This window comes from Myiozetetes cayanensis, unplaced genomic scaffold (genome assembly GCF_022539395.1).
Source record: "Myiozetetes cayanensis isolate MyiCay16 unplaced genomic scaffold, myiCay2020 scf17, whole genome shotgun sequence".
Lineage (NCBI taxonomy): Eukaryota > Metazoa > Chordata > Aves > Passeriformes > Tyrannidae > Myiozetetes > Myiozetetes cayanensis.
Window position 1 is genome coordinate 11,294,836 of NW_026087378.1, and position 22,738 is coordinate 11,317,573.

A 22,738-nucleotide genomic window follows, 5' to 3' on the forward strand; every position below is an offset into this window, starting at 1 on the left:
GGGCGGGGCCCGGCGCCTTTAAAAGGCACAGGTAGGGAAGGGGCGGGGCGCCCGCGGCGTAGCCAATCAGAAGAGGTGGGAGGCGGAGCCAGCGGTGATTGACAGGGAGGGGCAGGCGTGGAGCTGAGCCCGTCCCGTCCCGTCCCGTCCCGTCCCGGCGGGATCAGGTCCCGATATCCCGGGAAAAGCCCTCTCCAAACAGAGCTCTGCCCTGCAGAACCTCCGCGTTCGGGTCAAACCGCGAGCTTGCCCGTCGCTGGAGCAGCAGAGTCACCGCTCACCTCACCGTCACCCGATGCACCTTTGCTAATTAAACAAAGAAAGCCAAACGGATTTCAGTTTCTTTATTGATTAGTTTTTACATTTTGTTTTTTTTTCAAGTCGCATCTACAAGTACCTGTTTGAAAGGGACATGAAATCACAGTCCTTGTTCAGCAACATAAAAAAAAAAAAAACAAAACAAAACCCAATTTTGAAACCACGAGGCAAGAAGTGGCATTTACCACCAGTTTGGGATGGGGAGAGTGGGCACCAGACCCAGGGATGTACCCACACCTCACAGAAGGAGCTGAGCTTGTGAGGAAGTGGTAAGGAAGGAGAGACAACCACGGAAACGCACAACTCCAAGCAGTCAGCACTAGCAAGAAGCCCTCCTCAGGCCCTGGAGTCAATCTTATAAACAGACCTTCAAAATGCACTGACCATTCACTGTTCCCCAGCCCGGTCAGATCACACCCAGTAACACTTTGGGAAGGGTTAGTTGGTTAGCTGCATCCCTATTATCAACTCCCTGAGCAAGCACCAGCTCCAGGAGAAAAACTGTTCCCAGCACTTCTGCTGCCTCGTGTTCTTCAGAGCCCATGGGGTTTGTTTTTATTTGCCACCTCTGTCTAACACATCCCCCTCATCCTCAGACACAGCACATCAAGCTCAGCATCCTTTTCAAGAGCTGCCACCCTTGGGTGCACAGACACAAAGGGTCCAAATACACCTTCAAAGTATTTGCAACTCTTCCAAACCCACTTCAGGGTGGAGCTTCACTACTTTAGAACACACAGTTATGCTTTAAAAGCACTCAGGATAAGCAGATAACTATTTTTTTTTTTTTTCTTTCAAGAGCAATCCTGAGGTCAAACTGAGGCACCCAAAGCCAGAAAGCTGGATAAGAAGTAACTTGAGTTGTCTATCCATTTTGGAAAGTCTTCATTTATTGTAGTGATTATTTAAAGCATACACTAAGGTATCAAAAAAAGCCATAACATGCAGACAGGAGACTTTTTCAGGAGATTTAGCAGAGGCAAATGTAGATTTACAATTAGCTTTAATATAATACTATTTAAAAGCTGATAGCAGATCTCAAGTTCACTTTCGATGCTTTGAAAGAACATGTATGCACATGGATTGTTTGGGAGTTTAAGGCAATTTGCATATTAAGATTAAAAAACCCATTAGATTAATAGATTTTTATGTTGTGCTCAAAATGTTAGCTGAATTGAAACCATTTACACATACTTCATCTCAAAGGACTGAGAGTCATAAATAGCAGCTGCTCCTTGATAAAAATACAGTCCTGAGAACAAGCCAGTAGCAATGCTTAAGTTATGACATCTTCCATGTCAGAGTATAAGCTATATTTGCAATAAGGAGCAGTATTTACCAGGTGTGTTCAACAGGCAAAGGCATTCTAAACATGCAACAGCTCCCAACAGAAGTCTGAAATTACTTCCAGTATCTTGCTTACAATAGTTTATTTGCACACTGCAGAAAGATCAAGAAATCCTGCTATGCATTTGTGATCACTAGTATTTCAAACACAACAACCAAGGGATACAACATAAGGACAGGCAGCAAGAGGTGTTTTACCAAAAAAAAACCCCAAAAACAAAAACAAAAACCAAAAACAAACCCAAAACAAGAGTCTTTTAGTAATTGGTTAGATTGTTTGCAAGGTAATTGGAACACTCTTCCCTCCCCAACCCCTGGGAATTATTCCCTACACTATACCTATCCTATGACCAAACAACACTGGAGTGTTTAAATTCAGTGCAAGAAGAGTAATTTTAGGACATTTAATTTCACTCTAAACAAAGGCAAAAGTTCATCTATATAGACATCCAAACGCCAACACATTTGGTACAGTGTAATGAATTACATCCATTTCACCTTCAGAGGTAATGCTCTTGTAGTGCTCACCTGCATTCCACAAAAAAAAAGTGTGTGAAACAGTATAATGTGGTAGACTCAACGCTTTAAAAAAATTTATTCAGCTGGAATTGGAACTCCCTAACATTCACAATATAATTTAGAATGCACTTGTTACATGAAGAGCAGATAAAGGACTTAAACAGTTTCACATACCAGTTAAGATATTCCACATGCTCCTTCCCCACCTACAAATACTGACATCTTGGTTGTGTGGTTTTTTTTTTTTTTTTTTTTTCTTTTTCCTTAACAAATACTCAGTTGTGTACCTGCCCTACCTCCCCCGTTTCTACAGCAGACATACAGTGACAACAGTGAGAGGATAATGGGACACTGTCTTACTCAGTGTTTGGACCCTGGAAAGGAGTAGGCCTAGCTATGAAATCGAGCTTGACAAAGAGCTGAACATGAAGCGCTTCAGCAACTGAGGCAGAGCTGCTCTCAGCAAGAGCTGTTTCGTCACGCAGAGAGGACGCAATCGGTGGCCGAGCAGAGGGGAAAGGGGGAAGTAGCCCAACCACACCTCCCCCCAACCCCTGAGCTGCACAGAGAAGAGCTCAAGAACAAACAAAAATCGATTATCTGCAAGGTCTTGCAGGATGAAATGCCACAATCAAGATGACCCACTCCAAATCCCAGATCGTTTGTCAACACTTAGCAGGGCTTTAGCCATGCACAGTGTCATATGCTATAGACTGTCTAACCCCCTCCTTCCACCCCTTCTTCCTCTTTCCCCTCCCCCCAAAAGAATGAAGTTAATTAATTACAGTTTCACTACTTGTTTCCCCACACATCCCCCCTAGTTTTTTCTTTTGAAGGCAGAGGGGTTGTCAAAGACATTGATAAGTTTTCTTTAAACAATTACCAAATTTTAAGGGATATAAAGACATCGGTGCATTTAGGAATTTACATATTTGTAAAAAAAACTAGTTATAAAACTGCATTTTTTTATCACCTAGCACTTTCAAGATTCATTGTTATATTTCACTAATTAATATATTAAATTAAGCCAAGGTTTGAGACTGGAAAAATTCTACCAATCTACTTAAAAACAGAAAAGAATATTTAAAACCAAAAATGAAAAGGTTAGTTATGTTACATTCCAAAATCCACAGCCCATTATATTAAATGCATTCTTTCTACAGGAATGATGCTCTTTAAAACAGATGATTGCAAATATTTTACTGCTAGACACTCCATTACATTGGATAGTGTGACTGGAACCTGTGGATGGTGAAATCTTGAGGTTTGTCCAAGTTTCAATGTAAGGTGTCCAAGGTCCTCTCCCAGAACCATGTTTCAAAACAAAAAACCAAACCAAAACAAAAAAAAAATCACAGATCAAGTTCTTATGACTTTTTTCAATCTTTCCTTGGCTTTCTGTTTCTGGGTGATCTATTCACAGTTTCCTCCTCCTGCAAGAAAGCAATTTGTGTGAACATCAAGGGAATAAAACCTAAGATTATCTGTAATAACCATTCTGTGAACATCTACAAAGAATAATCTACTTTCACTTCTACATCAGGATTTACTTTTTGAAAGGACCTACTGCTGTAACTACTTTGTGGCAAACAGCCAAGTCCTTGTTTTCACAGTGGATGTACAGTGTTTGCTGGGAGAATCCTTTAACTTCAAGCAACACTCCACCCATTTTTAAGTCAGCCATTATGTCAGTGTGGAGCACTAAAAGGTCACATCCTGGCTGCACACAAAGCTGAATAAGCCTTTTGCCTCAAGAAGATGCACTCCATGCAGTCCCACTCCTCTGGCAAGGCAGGCTCTATGGCAGTGTCTTTAACAAGGTACTCAGCTCTGCTCAAGCTGGCCACAGCAATTCCTATTCTGCAGGGTGGTTAAGTTTTTCTAAAGTTCTGATAGTGGGAGGGAGTATCACATGAGCCTGGTTAACTTTTAACTCTGTGTAAGGTCTGTTCTACATAAACTAAGGAAAAAAATGCACAAGCTTCCCTCAAAGATCAAGCACTCTTACCTCTGATGCATGTTTCCTGTCATCTTCCTCCTCCTCTTCCTCCTCCTCTTGACTAGCATTTCCTGGATCAGCATCACCTTTTTGCTTTTCTTCTAAGAGAAATAAATAAATAAAAAAAATAAAAAAATCATTCTAATTTTTGACATATCTCCAGTTCACCAATGCCTTTACTCCATGTCTGCCAATCCTGTTGGTTTATTCTGTCAGGGAGAATATTGTTCAAGATTATCTAGTTCACTTACCCAGCTTTTCCTCATTTGCTTCCTCCTCCTCCTCTTCCTCTTCTTTTTCCCCTTTGTCTTTTTCTTCCTCTTTCTCATCATCCATCACATCAGGCTGAGGAGCATCAGTCTTTTTGTATTCTGCAGCACTTGGCTGTTTCTAAAAGACAACGTCAAAACCAGGCAATTATTTGTGGCATTAAGGCTCATTTTACTGAACCTCTTTATAAACATGATATTAATTATCAGAGGAAATGCATTACCTTCCCAGAACAGCAGAAAAGGACAACAAGGAACACTGGCAAAGCCACAGTGAGGATGTAGACTACCCAAAGCCAGGGACGCTCTTCAGCAGCTGCCATCATCTGGCCCACAACACCAGGCTGCAAGACAAAAAAGAACTGTCAAATTTCATGCCACACAGCAAGTTGTAGCACTTAAGTTTAAGGTTCAGAATTTTCAAATACACTTTTCGCAACTTTAAACACTGTATTTCGTACCTCAAAAAAAATTAAAGCTAACCTGTACTTTTTTCATGGTTTACAAATTAAGAATTAGGCTAAACAGTCCAATTATCAGAGCAAAAACTCAAAAGAGAGCAGTGAATACTCATAGTTACTTATAGCAATCATTAGCATACTATAATTAGGAATTAAGGCTCCAAGCTGGTTTAGCATAACTCTCAGCCTTGGCACATACAGGTATATACTGACAAAGGCTGTGGGAGAGAACAGCAGTAATGCTTCCACTGTTCCCTCAGCAGCACAATTAAAGTCTCATCTCTCACCTCTGCAGCACCATCAGCTGCCTTTTTCAGTCCCCATCCATCATTGGCCCAATCATCAGCCACAGCTCTTTCAGTACAGATGATAAAGTTGTCAAAAAAGATGTCAGATGTCATGGACCATAACTCAAGTCCCACAGCAGTGAAGGGAGTCATCTTGAAAGGTTCCAAGTCTTCAAAAAAATCTGGGTTTGGGATCTTCCTAGGCTTCCATATACCCTAGGAAGACAAAAGACATTCTGCCTCACCTAATAGAAAACAACTTTTAATTCTCAGCCCATTTTGGATGGAGAGAAATAACAATCCATTGCACTTAATTACAATGTCTACGGGTGCAACTTGGCAGGTTTTGGAAATCAATACAAAGAAGTGAAGCCTGTTAAGAAAGGATTTTGAATCTGTCCACCTGAAATACAGTGCAATTATAACAACATTTGAATTCTTAATTACACCTGCTGGATCTAAATCATCCTGCTTTTCCTAAGAGAAATGCTGCATTGGCCATCAGTTTATGCAATGGAAACACCAACCTGATAGTTGACGTTATCAATCATAGGAGGCTTCCATTTGCCTTTGTAGTTTGGATTGTCAATCATTGGGCGCTGCCAGGTACCACAGCCAGGAGCTGCCTCACATTTAGGATTTGCAATCTGAGGTGCCTCCCATTCACCATCCATATCTTCATCCCTGAAAAGGCAAATACAGTTTTGAAGTCCCCCCCTTGCCTTCATACAGCATAAGACCTGGGCAATGTGCAATTCCTGAGAAAATTAATACTACTAAGGTAAAATGGAGGTACTGAAACTTTGTATAGCATAGGGCTGGAGATAAAGACACTGCAGAAGGAACAAGGATTTCAAAGACTAACTGAAGCACAGAGGTTCAACAAAAGCCAGTCCCTGAACACAGACTGCCCCACTGCCCCTTCCAAGTAGGTACAACTGCAAGATGAATGTCCATGCCCTGTTCTGCTTCAAAGCACAGAAGAGCTGAAAAATGCAGAGGTGAACGCAGGACAAAATTCCCCAAACCAACTCTGCCTTCTTTTTGAAGTAAAATAGCCTGTTTTGGGAACTTTGCTAGCAAGTGACAATGAACCAGCTATTCTTACACTTGTTAAAGTCAGTACCAAAGCCATGAAATATTTGCTGTCCCTTGCATCAGGCAGCAAACTTACCAATCTTCAGGCTTCTCAGCATCAGGGTCTGCTACATATTCTGGCTCATCATCCAGCCAGCCCTCTGGCTTCACAGCGTTTTCATCTGCGATCTTTGCAGGAGCATCCTCATCCCTGGAGAGCAGAACATTATGTATTAACACACACAGCACACAGGAGCTCTTAACCCCAAGGCATGATTCTACAGATCCTGAACAAGCCCTCTGATGTAGACAGCCAGCCAGCTTCACTTCTGTCAGGGTAACACCATGATTTCAGAAAATAATTGCCTTGCAATCTGCTGCTTACACATGTTCCTCATAGCATATCATGGTGCCCCACTGCAAGGTAACACTAATTTTTTAAAAACCAACCTAGAAAGAGCATATTACAGCAAATCCCCTATCTTGGCAGTCACTGCAAACACACACTTGAGCTTGAAACTGAGTCTATCATTCACAAAGCACAGGCTCAAAGAGAGAAAGCCAGGACCAGTTTCTGATTTATGGAATTGGATTTTTCGGTCACTTTTAACTAAGGCATTACACAAACAGCTACAAACAGTTTTCAGTTACACCTTCTGCAGCTCATCTTTGGATCTCATAAGGATGAAAGCAACAGCTTAGCACAGGTGTTTCTGTAAAATCTTTGTCTGTGGCCAACACAGTAACAGGAGCACTAAATAGAAATTCCCAGAGCATGTGGAACCTGTCTGCCTTTGTCTACCAAAGTACTGCTAAGATGTCTAAACTGACTGTATTTTGATTACAAGGACAAGACTCAAAACCTTCTGTAAGTCATCTGAGAGAAACTTTGATCAGGACCAAATTATCAGGCTAAGGACTCCCTCAATTCCACCCATCCATCAGCTTACCAGTCATCTGGTTTAACAGCATCTGGGTCTGGGATTTTTGGTCTCTCATCCCAGTCCTCAGGCTTCTGGTCATTTGGATCCTCAATCTCTCGGGGTGGATTCACAGGAGGAGACATATCATTTAGCAAATTCCCACTGTTGACAACCGTTTGATCAACCAGTATCTCAAAACTGTTATCAGGATTCAAGACTGTAAGGAAAAAAAGTTGCTGTAGTCATTCCATATACGATACAAAGCATGAGTCATAAAGCATCACTCATCCCCACTGTACAATCCAAGCTACCACCTACCCAACAACTGCTTCAAAAAACTGTTAAGGACCTTTCTCCTTATGCCAAAGTATAACTAGTGGTGATGTGCCACATCTCACCTTGTGAGAAAGCAGACTCATGGCAGGAGTCCTACTTCAAACACGCTAAAAGCACAGAGGGGTTTGTAGAGTGATTTAGCAGTTACCACAAGTTGACTTTGGCACAGTAAGTATTGCTTTAGTAGTAACAATGTATATATTCACATTCTACTCCACACGAAGACTTCCTACTACTGACTAACAAGATTTTAATCTCACTACTTTATTCAGTAGGAAAAGCTAAAGTACTCCCTGAAAGATTTTAGTCATAGTTAACATAGACACTGTTTCAGGAACCCCTGAGTTTGTCTGGTAGTACAAAAGCAGTAAAAAGAACAACGCTATGCCTCAATCTAAAGCACACTGTACCCCAGATCACTCAGGTGCAGCATTCAGGTAGTTCATAAATGCTGATGATTATTTCAGATAACTGCTCTGAAATTCAGTTCTCCTTTAAGTATTAAGTTCAAGGTCTCATGACCTTTCTTACATGAAACCAGACTTCCTATAAGGATGAAATAAAGCCTTTGTAGAGATGTCCAGTTTTTGCATTTGAAGCTTTCAAGTGGTTTTCAGTTGCATGGTGCATTGTCACAAACATTCAGTTGTTCATCTGGTTCACTTTATGAGCTTTTGATTCAGGAAATGTTGCAGTTATTAACATGCACATTTAACAGTCACCATACCTAGAGTATAAAGATGAGTCTTCTTATCAGTAAAGTAGCTCTTCAGGTCTGCATCTGGACGCTTTGCGTGTTTCTCCTCATATTTGCCAGTCTTTGGGTTTTTGTGCCGGAAGATGAAGTGCAATTTATAGTCCTCTCCACATTTGTCAGGGCCAAACATTATTGTATATGGAGTTTTGTCATGGAACTGGTCCTTTAAAAACAATGCAAAAACTTCACTCCATCATTTTGAAATACAACTTGAGCCATTGCCTGGCATAAGAACTCCCAATGCATTAGAAATTATTTTGCAACTTGGATATCAAGCCCTGCACTAAAGCTTGTATTCCTCACATAAGCCTCTAGAAAAAACACCAGAAGTATCCCAGCTCCTTCATTTTGCACCTTTGGTCTGTACTTTTCACATGGAAAACACCAGCTATATAAGTGTTATCAGGAAGATTAGTGTCAGTGACAACCACAATGTTTAAGGATATCTCTACATTACAATAAAGTATTTCAAGAGCTATCAACACAGAAGTATCAGTTACAGGTAATAAAGAATGAGTAGCTAGTCCAGCCAGTTTCTTTCACACACGGTGATAAACAGTGTTAAAAGTGAGGCCAAATTGTATTTATGAGCTGAAGTACTGTCTCAATCTGATATCTAACTGGATATAATCATTTCACCATTTAACACTGCAAGTCTCTTTGTTCTTGCTAATGTTATCTTAAAAGTCAATGCACATATGAAACCAGGCAGCCAAGAAATCTTCTGGGTGTTTATGCTTGTTTTGGATATTTTTTAATACTTTGGAATCTCTATTAATAATACAACTCCCATGAGACTGCAGAAGGAAAGAAGAAGGATGGGTAACAAGCCATAAAAGGTGCATCCTATAAAGTCTAGGAAGAAGGCTCAAGAAAACCCACAGGCTACAAAAACCTGTGCAAGGTGACCCAGCAGTTCAGCTTTGTCTGAAGAGGCACTTCAAGGGAAGTGTATGATTGAGAGGACACAAAACAAGAGCCTGAAAAAGCCTTAGGAATTGTATCATGGCCTCTTCCATCAACCACAATTTTAAGACAACTCATTCAAGGGTCATTTATGAAGCAAATAGTTCTGTGTAGGTCATGTGTGCAGCTGAACATGTGAGATTGTATCCAGTCCAACTCCTCAAGACTTAAACAGACACAGTAACTCACATGGGTTCACATGTCAAAGGTAAGGCAAAAATGCAAGGTGTAATTTTATTATTTAGTAATTTTAGTCTGTTTTAGAAGATGAAACATGGAATCTTCCTTCTGTGCTGAGCTTCCTGAAGAGATTTCTCCTCATACATGGGCTACTTTCCTAAACACCTCCTCCCTGGTCCTACAGCCCAGGGAAATCTGAAGTGTTGCAGAGTTTGGCAAAGGTCTGCAACTGCTCAGCTACCAGGGAACTCCAGAGTTTCCACTCAAGGGGCCATTTCATTTCAGTATTTATCCTCTTCAACTGGAAACACTGGGAAAATGCTCAGTGCAAAGTACTTTGGCAATCAGGCCCCACTGCCTTCACTGAAGAGGTTTCTTCAGGAAGAAGCAAAATGAAAAACCTTTCTTTCACAGCTAATACTCAAAGTAGTAACATTACTCACCAGGTTCAGCTCCGGGGTTTTTGAAAGCAATTTCACATAGGCCCCACCACACTCTATTCCATTTTGGAAGTTTACCTCATACCTAATTTTAGTTTGGATAGAAAGGGGAGAGAACGTGAGGAAAAATTATTTTTGTAATACACAATTACAATTTTTAGGTACATATTAAGAGTAAGACTGGCTTTGGTTTTGTTTTCTTTAAATCACTTGCCCAGTGAATATTAAAAATACACACTAAACTCTAAGGACTGAGAAAATATTCACAAGGGCCTGAGAAACAATAAAAACTGAAGATTTAGAAGACTTGACCTGACAGAAAATATTAAAGGAATTGAGTGTTGGTCTAGAAGATTATGATCTCTAAGTAGAAAGAAGGAAGAAAAAGCTTTCCAGTATATCAGACACTGCAACAGAGATTGAGGTGAGACAATTATTTTCCCCAAAACTACCATGGCAGACAGACAACTCAATTTGCAAGACTACCAAAGGGAGAACAACTGGGTCCTAGGAGAAGCCCCTTTAGGGTTATAAGCATACATCAGAACATTTAGGGATGCCAAGGAGCCTGAAAAAGGCGAAACATCTCTGTCAGGAATAGGCTAAGCATGCTTGACCCTCTCTCAATGCCAGCAGCTGGAGTGGGTGACTGCTGGGATTTATTTTTAGCCTTGTATTTTGAGCCAAAACTAAATAGTCATGCAAAGCAAAGTGACCAATTCATTATCTTGTGCAAATATGAATTAGTTTACTCTTTATTTAAAACTGATAAAGTCGATAATAATCCACAGTTCAACTGTTCTCACTGAATTCTTTTTTCCCCTGACTTGCTGGTCTAACACACATCCAAATAGATTCTTCTACATCGGTCGTGGCCAAACAGAGCTACATGAGTTGTTCATTTTCCAGCAAATGAATGAAGACAGAGGAAGGAGGAAACGACTGCATCTTCACTCCTCTGTCCACTCCACCTCAGAAACAGGGAACAGTTTATTGCAAAACAAAGTGCACTGACCTACACACAAACCAGCTTTCGTTCAAAAGGACAAGGACTTCCATTATTAGCAGTACAAAAGTCAGTTGCCTGACCTTGTTACTACAATTAAATCACGGGAACTGAAGCCACAAGACAGGTTACCAAGTCTGGTTTACACAGACTTCTTCCTTTTTCAGGCTTCAGAAAGATCCATGCTGTTCCCAACTTTCCTCTCTGGGAATCTGGGTTTTACTATTCTACTCTTACTTAAACAGTATAATAGGTTACAGCATCTTGTGTCACGTAGACCCGCAGTCAACAAGAGCTCAGTTATGGAATTAACCTCAGCCTGCTTGTCCTGTCATTCTGGAAACAAGAGAACACCAAGTTATCCTTTACTTACTGTATAATAAGGGGTTTGGTATCAAACACAAATGGCTTTGAGAGTTTGGATGAAATTGCATGATGCTTGGCTCGGGTTACCAGTACAAGCCCTTTGTCTCCTGGAAGCTTAGTGTCCTTCATGTCTTGGACTTCCCATTTACCTGGGGAGAAATGAACTTAATGTTACTGGTTTTTAAAATCTTCAAGTGGATCTTTTGTCTAAATTAGAACTTCATACTGTTAGCCAGGTATATAAATACTCCTTCCATTTTCTTCAGTGAATATTTTAGTTGGGAAACAGGTAAGAAAGCCTTGCACCTCTTCTTTAGATATGACAAACGACTTCAGAAACATTTATCATCCAAAACCTGGATTCAACTCACCATCGTATTTTGCAATCTCATCATCTGTATCATCTTTCTTGGCTCTGGAAAGGACCCATCTAGAAGACAGACATCCAGTGGTTGAAAAGCCATCCTTTCTCCCTTACACACACTAAAAATCCTGCCCTTAACATGAGACATCCCTTGTTGTCCTATGACTACACCCCAGTGTCTTGATCCCCCAAGGAGCCCTACTCCCAAGCCTGCAAACTTTGCTGCATGTGCCACTTCCCTCCCCCAAAGCAGGATCACGGCCTCCTGAGAGACTGTCTCACTCTTGTTCAAAAAAATGAAAGTAGTACCTCACCATCCTCACATTTACCTGAGGAAAGTAAAAAGTCAGATGAGGCTTAAACCATTACACTTGCATGGCTCACCTCCCCTTTGTTACTAGAGCTTAAGGAAATACTGGTTTAGTTGGGCACTTTAACAGCCAGCCTCAAGAAGGCACTGCTGTAAATCCTCACCAACCAGGGCCCTTTGATTCAGTTTTGAGTAACATCACCTCTACAGAGAGGGTTTTTCATTGGCTTTCACCAAGATTTTAAATTACTTGCTGTACCGAATCACCCTTCAGATAATACTCACCCATCCAGAGTTCCTTTATCGAACGACTCCGCAAAATACACTTCACCAGTTGGGACGGGGGGCCTGTAGGTAACCTGTTGGAAAAGAGGGGCTATTATGCACCTTTCAAGACAAATTCTCTACACAAATACAGGCACATAAAGCTCACATTCCTCCTCTACGCTCAAGTACAGCTCTCCTGGATGTCCTTGCAACATAAATACAGAAGTTACATAAATATTGCTGCTTATGCCAAGCTGTAGTGCTCTTGCCTGCAACTAAAACTCAAGTATATACCCAGTTGGGAATATTAGTGTTAACTCCTGATAATCACATCACATATTCCAAGGTTAGATCTAAGTCTTCTGGAAGAATATGAGAGACATGAGAATAGAAACAAAGCACCCAAGTTTAAATTCAAGCCCTACTCCCAGGTAACATCTTTAATAACAGTACAACATTTTAAGGGTTAGCAAAGTAAAGACAACTCTGATCAGACTCACATTAACCTCAACACAAGCAGTAACTCAATTTTTAAAAAAAGTTTCATGCCAAACCTTTGGAGCTGGAGGAGGACTGCTCGTTTCAGATTTTGACTCTTCTACTTCCTCAATGCCATCGTCCAAGTCATCCTCGATATCAACTACATCATCGGCATCGTTGTCTTCATCCACATCATGTGCCTGGGCAGCAAGGATGCCAAGAGCTAGCAGGGTCACATACAGTAGCCATTTCAGCTCCATGGTCTGGATAAATAAGAGAAGGCAGAGAGGTCAAGCCAGCACTGCACACAGAGGGACGTGTTGCTTCTCGGTACAAACCCAAGCATCCAAGGCAACAGGTGAAGTGCCTCGTCATGCCACGGAAAGAAAAGTGCAAACTTCTCTTTTCAGCCCTGTTATTTACTGCATCTGGCTGGCTGAGACAGCTCTACAACATAAAGCTAAGTATTTAATACAAAACAGATGTTAACTGAGTGGAGAACCACGCTGCAGAACTGTCACCAGTTTGCTCTTACACTGCCACAGCCCACGAGCAGGACAGCAGATACATACACAACACCACAACTTACGTGGCTGCAAAAGCCTAAGGAGAAAACCTATTTTGTGCTCATGAAGGACTTGAAATGCATCGTGCAGAAACTGAAGCTTTCATTCCGTTCAGAAATTGAAATACAATTTTCTAGTTCTTTCAAGCAGAGAGTAACCCATGGAGTAATCAATCCTCACCTCCTGTTCAATATATTGGTTTTGTCCTTTCAACTGTGGAACTCTGGTGTTTTCAATCACCAACCCCCTTCCCCAGGTTTTATTCTGGAATTACTGCCAACAGTCATTGATACTGCTGGCAGATGTCTATAAGCAGTTGAGGCTACTGAGGCAGGCCCAGGAGAAAGAGACAGTTGATCTGATTCCCTTCTTTCAATCTCTAATTTAGCAAGATGACCAAAGAAAGAGTAGTTGTTAACTGAGGTTTTACAGAATTGAAATGTAACACTTAAACTAATTCATACGGTGCTCCTAAAACATGTCACACCTAAAACATGGTAGATGTTGGCAAGCCATAGCTTAAAATATCTTGTAAGTAAAATTGGTTTCAATTTGATTTTCTTGTTAGAAAAACTCCAAGATTACTTACCTTTAGATTGACACAGAAGGCAACACTCCTAGAATGCTGCTCAGCTTTATCTGGCCAAAAAAAACCTACAACAACCTGTGCCTTGCTCACTTTTTCTCCTTTGCGCCTCATTCCAAATTTTTCTTCCAAAAACCAGAGTTGTAACTGAGACTAATTCTTTTTGAAAGCAAGTATAAAACCAAACATCCCCTCCTTCCCTTACACTCCTGCCTCAGGCTGTAGCCCTGCAGACTTACAAACATAACTCAAGCAGAGTTAACAGTGCCTGTAGGGGCCTAAGATCCTGCTAGAAAACAAACTTTCAACTTTCCGAAGCATGTTTAGGCAACTAAAAGAATTTACAGACTTAAAGGCTTATCAGCACTACCCAATACTCCAAAATCACGCTGCATACCAGATCTACCATTCTTAGATTATTCTTTAACTTTCTTCTAATGACAGAGGGGATGTTTCATAAGTACAACAAAAACTGTATTTTAAAGACTTGTGCTGAGGTCACGTCCAGCTTGTCACTACAGCAACACACAACTGCAGCCAGTTTTCCAACAACAGCCATGGCCTTGAGGATTATTGTCCAAATGTGTGTGCACAGACCCACTCAGCTCAGGCAACTGCACCCAGACACCTCTGAGCCAAAAGGACAATCACTCCAGAAGGAGTAGCTGACAAAAACTTTCAAGGGCTGTTATACACAAGCAGAGCTTGTTTTTTTAATGCACAGCCAAAACTGAACACAGTTTCAGACTCCTTAGCAGTTGGTGGCTCTTATTACTAGTGTGGAAATCACAACACAAAACCAAGGCATAAAAACAGTCAAGAAACCACTGGTACCCTCAAAGGTTCAAGTTCTTCTTATACAGATAAGGTGTTCTCTGAATAAACTTATGCCTACCAGCACAAAACCAGTACAGAAAACATGAGCCTGAAATTTCATCTGAAAAAGTGATCTTTAGATCTTTGGGTGTGTCCTGTGTGACAAAGCAAGAACAGATGAGATGGCACAAGGACACCTTCCCAAAGAAATGGTTCCACTTTGTCTTACCTTACCAATAGGGCCTCACCAAGTACTTCTGTAATGGAGCTAAATTCAGGAAGATTATATCTCAAGTTTTATAACTGCTTTCAAATTATATTATACAGAGAGAATGAGCACTTTATGATTTGGAAAGTGATACAAGGAAGTTAATCTTAAAAGTGAGCAAATTCTCTCCTCTCCTTCTAAAAGGGAGGAGTTTCTGCACCCCTCCTCCCAACCTTGTGCAAAGGGTGTTAATGGTTTAGCACGCAAGTAATCCCTTAAGCAATCTCACCACTGGCCAACCAGCAGTAAAGTTTTGGTGAAAGAATTAAATCATCCCCCACAACTTTCTTGCCAGTACTGACTCCATATTTAATAATTACCTACTTCCCAATTTCCCCCCCCCCCAACTACAACCCTTTGGAAATATTTACCAAAGTCCATTTGCTGCTGACAAATGATTGCACCCAAGTGGCAAAGCCACATGGCCTCATTCTGCAAGACTGCTCCAGAAATTCTTGTCAAAGCATTCTAGTGGAACCAGACAGTTCTGCCAGTGACCACACAGCAGAGGCAGAAGCTTTGGCACTGCACATCTGTACTCCTGATACAGCCACAGGTATCTACCCTGAAGGTCCACATTTATCAGTTAATGTTCTGTCCAAATTTAAGGCCTCACTGACCCTCACTTCAAGGGAGAAGTACTGTCTGATCAAGTTCCCAAGCAAGCTTAGCTCTTTCTCACTCCACCAAAAAAAAAAAGCTAAAAAAGCCTGAAGACAAGCTAAATCCAGTTCTGTGTCCTTACCTCTTTATAATCATTGGCAAGCAGCAGTCACAGGTTTATATTCCTACAGAAAGCTGCTTAGGACACTTCCTACACATTAAATCAGTCCCAAATTCAACATAAGCTACCATTTATACACCTTGAATACAGGCTGGCAGCTTCTTCTGCAACTACCAGTTACCATGCCAAGCTCCTTATCCTGTTTAACCTGTAACAATATATAAACTGACCAAATTATAAAGAAATAAAAGACACTGTGTTCTCAGAAGAGCAATCTCAGAGAAGCACACATTTTCGATATTTAAAAAGCTACTTCTATCCATAATGGTGTACTGCTACAGGAGAAAATTTCAAATTCACTTCACAAAATCCTTAGGGACACAACATCAACACAATTACGCCCTAGTAAATTAGGTTATTGCTAAATAGGAGAGGAGGGGAGCAGGAGAGAGAAGAAATTCAGGTTTTATACAAAACAGGCATTAATCAAATTTTAGCGGAGCTTTAAGTTGCTGGCAACTACAGGTGTTCAATTAGTCACCTAAAATGTAGTCTGAACCTTCAGACACCCAGCCACCTACTCTATTATGATCAGACTTCTCCCTTGAAGAAGTGTCCAATTTCCAAGCAATTACCATTGTTAGCCATTTTTTTAGTCTGCCTGCACTTCCCTTCTTCAGCTTTAACTGTGCAGTATTTCTGAAGGTTGGTGTATTTCTGATCATGCCACTGCCGAGAGCCATTAACAAAGGAACACTTTCATAATAGGTGAGAGCTTCTGACGTCTCCATTCTACTTCAGTGCAACCCTCCTTTCACCATAACAACGTTTCAAGCCAGAGATGACTAAAACTCCATCTACTTTTTTTTTTTTAAATATGGTCTTCAGACACTTACAGACATTGGCACACCACTGAGACCACAGGGAAAACTACTGCAGGCTAATCCCAAAGTACAAACTAGGAAGAGAGTTCACACTGCCAGGGCTACAGATCACTTGTTTTCCCTCTGTGCCCACCCACAGGCAGTTTCTAAACCAGAAAACCTACGAGCTGGTAGTTAAGCACTGTTCACCTCACTGTCAAAAGGCTGAGGTATTTTCCCCTGGAATTTACAGGACTTATAGCAGAGCACTGAACAGAGACACCTGGAACAGCTGCACTACAGACTTCACTTTGTGAAAAGTCAAAATGAAACCAAATTGGAGATTCAGGGAGAGAATCAGCGTCTTGCCCCAAAAGTGGCACTCTCAACACGTGGATACAGGATTGCTGCCTTTGGAGTTCAAAGCTTTCAAGAAAGTCATGTGGTTTCAGAGACTAATTTTTATTTAGAATTGCCCTTTCCTCTGGGCATAAAGGGAAAAGTTCTTTTCAATTATTGGCATGACACTGGAAACACTTGACTCATACAGCAAACAGTTGTCACCATTCTCTCTAACATACACATGTCCTGTGGAGGAACAGAGTGAAAGGGCTCACAAAAAAGATGTTCAAGTCCTCTGCTATCATACTTCCAGAACATTCTATGTAGTAACTTCCCTGTCAGGTCAAACAGAGCCTGCAAAACCAGTTTAATCATCTCCTTGGTTACTAATCTATTTCAGTGGTTCATCAAACCAGTTCTTAACACAGCATATTTCAGAATGTATAACTACATTTGAATGACTACTGGCTATGTAGTTTAGTACTTACTCATTTTTTAAAAGAATTAACAGTCATATTAAATGGGCCTTACTAAAAATAAGTCACTTACTACGAACTACACCTCGGCAGTTTAACTGGATGAGCATCAGTGGTTTCTATTTCAGCAGCATCTGAAGTCTCAGCTGAACAACTTAAGCACAGGAAGAGCAAATTCTGCTAGCAAAGTCCTGTGCTCCAAACACTGGATTTCAGTGTGGTATTTACAGCAGAAGCACACCAGTAAAAGCAAGCACAATGCATCCTCATACAAGGCAAGAATTAGGGAAGAAAAATGTAGAGACACAAAAGTAAAGAAATTTCATCACAACACAGAAAAAAAATGCAAAGAGACAAGAACAGAAAAGCTGAGACACAGATATCCTTTTTCCCTCTCAAACGAGTTTTCTGTGGTTTCTGAGTAAAGGTTTGGTTACCCTACTTGGTAGTGCACTAGTTTCCTAAAGTCAGAACTACTGATGAGCAGAGGAAATCTCTTGTACAGCTCACAATCTCTCTGCCCTCCACATCCTGCCTCCTCTGCGGTGCCAGGGTAACTGTTTACACAGCCTCATGATGAACCAGCAGTTGGTTTAAGATGGCTCGAAGTCCTTCTGCCCTGTTATTTTAACCCTGAATCAATACCCCAGGCCAACCCAGCAAAAGCAAAGAGCTGTAGCAGTACAAGTGGAAGGACCATGAGATGAAGTAGCCAAGGATAAAGGAAACAAAGCTGTTGGCAGCAGAGTCAGCTTAATGTCACAGTTTCAAGCACAGGTCTGTCACCTGCACCTGCCTGACCTATCTTTGGGCACACCTGGGGGATGGACATACAGCAAAGCTGAGCAACTGTGAGGTCAAACACTGTATTATCAACTCCCAGTATAGCACCTCACCACCCCTCTAAGGGAGGGTATAACAAAATTATGTTCATATATATGCAGAAATTCATATGATGCAGACAACACTTTTTCCCCTTATATATTCAGTTTTGCAGCCCAGACAATTTCCAGCACTGTGAAGATTCTGCCTTTAACATTATAACTCGATGAACAGCTGACAGGGCTAAAGCAAAACCACCTTGCTTACAAGGGCCCAGAGGCAGGAGCTCTCTGTGGGGGTGGTTTGCCCCCCTTTCCCCCACTTTTTTTTTTAAGGATACACTGCTACATGAGGAAAAAAAGTCTCCTGTGAAGGATTAGCCAAACCTCTCTTGGAGAGCCCCACAGAAAAAGCTGCCTCTTGTTTGGGTTGTAAGGAGCACAAACCAGGCAAGGGATTAGGTGGGAAAGGGGACAACAACAAGGCTTGCTTTTAATAGGCATTTCAAATATGCCAGTTTCTAAAAATAATGTACAACAGTGCGGGTACAGCACAGGAGCAAACAGCAGACACTGTTTGTCAGCAGAGATATCCTTCCAGCAGAACTGGAAGTCCTTGGAGGGTGAAGACACAGCCGTGAGGCTTTTTGACCATAAAACAGATGGGCTGCTCGGAAAATTATATTAGGTGGGGGAAGATCTGGAGGCACCCCAAGATCTTTCAAGACTAGAAATCAATTCAAGTTTGCCCTGCTACAGAATTGATTCCAGCAAGAACAGGCTGCCACCATCATTACTACCAGAGGCAGAAACTGAAGGGCCAGAAAAGGAAGTAAAGGGCAGGGCTAAGTACAAATCACAGCGAATTCTCAGTAAAGGATTTATTCATTTACTGAGGGTGGAATGCTGCAGCACACCAAATGCCACAGTAACCTGATGGAAGTTGGAAACTTTGTTACTGTTTCACATTAGATTCCTTTCCTAGGAGGGCAGTTCATTTCGAAACAGTTTACACGTTACAAACAGCTCTTGATATTACCCGTGAATTGTACAAACATCTTCTTCAAAATGTTATTTTTAAAAAACTAGAAATACTAAGACTTAATACAAACACATAGTTTTACTCAAAGCTTTTCCTAGTTTTATTAAGTGTTTTGGAAAAGCCCACCTAATATGGCCAAATCATCAGTAAGGTGGTCTTTTAAGTCAAGTGCATCAGCATGAAACCAGAGTAAGACACTTCAACCTATATTTAACCAGTATTTTATCTGCATTACCTCATGCATTATTATAGTTCCGCTATCTCCCTGCAGTATTTTAGCAACAACCAAAGCCACAATGGGTAATTTTCTTCCATAAAACCTGTGGGTTAACTATGCTTGCTTGACAACGTTAAGTAAACACACTGCATTTAGAAATACGTTACATGCCTAGAGACCAGTTTTCATACATCTAACACACTCTACCTAAGTTCCAGAAGGGGTTTTCCACAATGGTCTGCAGAAACACTGCAGCATTAATTCTGTTAACACTCATCATATTCGAGTCTGGATCTTCAATATTACTACTACCATTAGTACAGATCTGCTTCCCCTCACAACCAAATCACCTGCAGCATTTCTCTTTCTGCAGCCTAGAAAGTTCTTACCACAAATCTGCATGTGAAAGTTCACTCTTTAGAATCGGAACAGGGAAGAAAGCAGTGAGCTGTACACGCTTTAATTCAAAGGTGTGGGTTTTTTCTGTTTTAAGAGCACACAACACAATCTTCAGCCAGAAATGAGACCTGAGGTGTCATTTAAACACTATTTTGAAGACTCCCAACGTGAACAGTATTTGGGTGGCTAAAATTAAAGTGCACGTTTTAAGCCCCTCGGATTCTCAATTCTCAGACCTGCAGAGAGAGCACCTCACCTGTTGGCCTCCAGCTCTGCGCCCCGAGCTCCCCCTTTCCAGAGGCTTCTCCTTCCCCCGGCTCAGCCCGAGCCAGGCCCCACGCCACGCTCCGCACCCTCCTCCTCTCCCCGCTCTGCGGGGCTTCACGGGGAGCGCGTTCGGGCGCCTCGCGGCTATTTCTGACACTGGGAATACGCAGCCAGACCCAACCCAGACCACATCCAACCCACATCCACCTCCCACCCTCAGCCCAGGCCTCTCCCGGCCCCAGCGCCCCCGGCTCCAACCGCTGCCCGGCCCGGCACTCACAGAACTTACCAGAAGAGCCGCCGCTCCCCCCGGGCCGCCCCGAGCCCTGCGGGTGCCCAGCGGGACCCGCCGCAGCCCCGCGCCCGCCCCCGCCCGCAGAGGCCTCGCCCCGACTCCCGGGGTCCGCACCCACCTCCGCACGGGGCCGAGCCCCGCACGGCCGCCCCCGCCCTGGGGCCCGGCCGCGCCCCGCCGCACGCCCCCGACAGGCCCGGCCGCCCCGCCGCCCTCACCCCTGGCGGGCCCGTTCGCCGCTGCCCCGCCCTGCTGTGCCGGAGCCGCGGCGGCTGCGGAGGCGGCGGGGGGACAGACGGACGGACGGACGGAGGGATGGAAGGACGGACACACTCACCCCGCGCCGCCCCGGCCGCCGCCGCCCCCGGGCTCCCCTCGCCTCCGTCACGTGCCCGCGCGCCCGCCGCCCGCCTCTCCGCCGCGCGCTGGCCCCGCCCCCGCCCCACCGCGCTCCGCCCCTCCCATTGGCGGACGGCCCGCGCGCCCGCCCCGCTGGCAGCCGGTCTCACGCTCTGATTGGCCGGCGGCCACGCCGCTCAGCGGCCGGACCGCCCACAAACACGCCCCCAACGGCGCTGCCCTTCGTGGAGCGCCGCTATTGGCCGGCCGAGGTGCAGGAAGTGCTGCGCGATTGGGCGGCTGCCGGGAGGTCGTTGGGGGGTGGGCGGGGCCCCAGCGGGTCTGGGCCCGGGAGCGCTGCGGTGGCGGGCGGGGCGGGCCGGGCGGTAGGGGGCGGTAAGGGGCGGGCGGGGGCGGGGCCAGCGCCTCCTCACACCCTCCCCCCCCCAGGGCCCTCACCCGCCTCACACAACACCCTCCTGTTACCCTGCAAAGCCACCTTTATGTCTTCTCCTTCTTTAGTTCTTTAAAAAGTGGGGGTTGGGTTTTCCTGCCTGTTCAGAAAATTCAATGTGTCCAGTCTTTTTTTTTGTTCAATTACAAGATGAGGCCTCAATAAAATGGAGAACGCACTCTCCAATGGGTTTGGAACACCCAGAAGCTTTAAGCAGTGCTGCATTTCCAAAATGTATTTCTGTAGAGGTGAAATACCGCAAAATACTCAACGTTTGTGCATCGAACTGGTACAGAAATGCAGGGCAATGCAGGAATAACTGGCTCTGCCGTGCCGAGTGGGACGGAGAGGCTGAAGGAGGCACTGGGTTTGATGGGATCAAACCACTGTCACAACAGGATTAAACTTGAGGAGTCCCTGTGTCCCACCATGTGGGAGGGCAGAGAATGTGGACCCACAGTAAGAGAACAGGCTCCTGGTACCCTGTCAGTAACAACTCTTTAAACTTGTCTCTGAGCTGCCCCAGCTGAGAACATTTCGGTGGAAAGCTGTGCCTGAACCACCCAGCTCAAAGCAAAGGCCCGTGTGGGCTGTGGGCTGCAGCACGTCCCAGGAGACAGCTATTCTGTAGAAATACCAAATCCAACATCGCTAGGAAGGGCAGGAAAAAAGTAAGGAAGAAAAGGGTGGTGTTTTTCCCCTTTGTAAACATAAATCTGTTTTGAGCTGATGCAATGAGTCAGCAGCGTAAGTCTCCCCACAGAGAAAATTCCACCGCGTTCGGACAATGCAAGCAGGGCCCCGGCGTTCAGAAATAAGGCTCAGCAGAAATGAAATCAGCAAATCCCTGCTTGCGCCGAAGTTTGGAAGCAAACACGTTTTTTCAGAAAGCCACCACGCTGGCTCCTAAACCTTCCATGTTGAGCTGCACCCAGAGGCTGAAGAGAAGGTGCAGACAGACAGGCAGGGAAATAGCCGTGGACTACAGCAATATAGCAATAGCCACAAAAATAGCAGCACAGGAGATACCAAGTGCTTTAAATAAGAACCTAAAAACACCACAGAGGAATACTTTAGAGAGTAACAAAGCAATATATTTTAGCAAGCTCCCTCCTCCACCTAGTCTAAGCCCATTTTTCCACCAAATCTCTTTCAAGACCCTCTCTTGAAACACTTTTCTAACTGCAACACAACTGCAGGATGGTGTAATATTCCGACTGCAATCACAGAAGCACCAGGAAGTCAAATACATACACATGCCTGTCGTGCATGCTTCCCTTTCTCTCCCACCCTTTCCCATAAGAGAAGACATTCCTTCCTTTTACAACCTGCTGAATCATGGCACAGGCAGGCAGTCCTGGAGCTGGCTCCTGTCTGTGCTGCTTTGTCATCCAAGGGAACAGAGCAACATAAGTTAAAAAAAAAAAAAAAACAAACCTGCTAAAAGCATATCCTATGCTGGGATTTTCAAGATGTTTGAACTTAGATAAAAGGAATACAAAACCAACACAAGAGAGAGAGATAATCCAGAAGAAAAACAAAAAAAAGATGAATAAAGGAAACAGAAGAAACATGTACAGAGATTTAACTG

The 22,738-nt window shown here is 43.3% G+C and overlaps 1 protein-coding gene across 3 annotated transcripts in view; it reads right to left on the reverse strand.

Moving 5' to 3' along the window:
• Nucleotides 1-329: 329 nt before the first annotated feature.
• The window catches only part of CANX (calnexin), a 44,959-nt gene continuing 22,550 nt past the window's right edge, over nt 330-22,738 (reverse strand). The window contains exons 1-15 of one of the 3 annotated variants that reach the window (XM_050312218.1): nt 20,692-20,765; nt 12,747-12,935; nt 12,211-12,284; nt 11,623-11,681; nt 11,259-11,400; nt 9,883-9,964; nt 8,264-8,456; nt 7,228-7,417; nt 6,375-6,488; nt 5,728-5,884; nt 5,201-5,416; nt 4,677-4,796; nt 4,435-4,573; nt 4,193-4,284; nt 330-3,617 (exon numbers count right to left, since the gene is read on the reverse strand). In XM_050312218.1, coding sequence (XP_050168175.1) covers nt 3,564-3,617; nt 4,193-4,284; nt 4,435-4,573; nt 4,677-4,796; nt 5,201-5,416; nt 5,728-5,884; nt 6,375-6,488; nt 7,228-7,417; nt 8,264-8,456; nt 9,883-9,964; nt 11,259-11,400; nt 11,623-11,681; nt 12,211-12,284; nt 12,747-12,932 — 1,818 coding nt within the window. In that variant the 5' untranslated portion in view covers nt 12,933-12,935; nt 20,692-20,765 and the 3' untranslated portion in view covers nt 330-3,563. Of the gene's footprint in view, nt 3,618-4,192; nt 4,285-4,434; nt 4,574-4,676; nt 4,797-5,200; nt 5,417-5,727; nt 5,885-6,374; nt 6,489-7,227; nt 7,418-8,263; nt 8,457-9,882; nt 9,965-11,258; nt 11,401-11,622; nt 11,682-12,210; nt 12,285-12,746; nt 12,936-20,691; nt 20,766-22,738 lie in introns of those variants that run through there. The other 2 variants (XM_050312219.1, XM_050312217.1) reach the window with 2 other exon arrangements.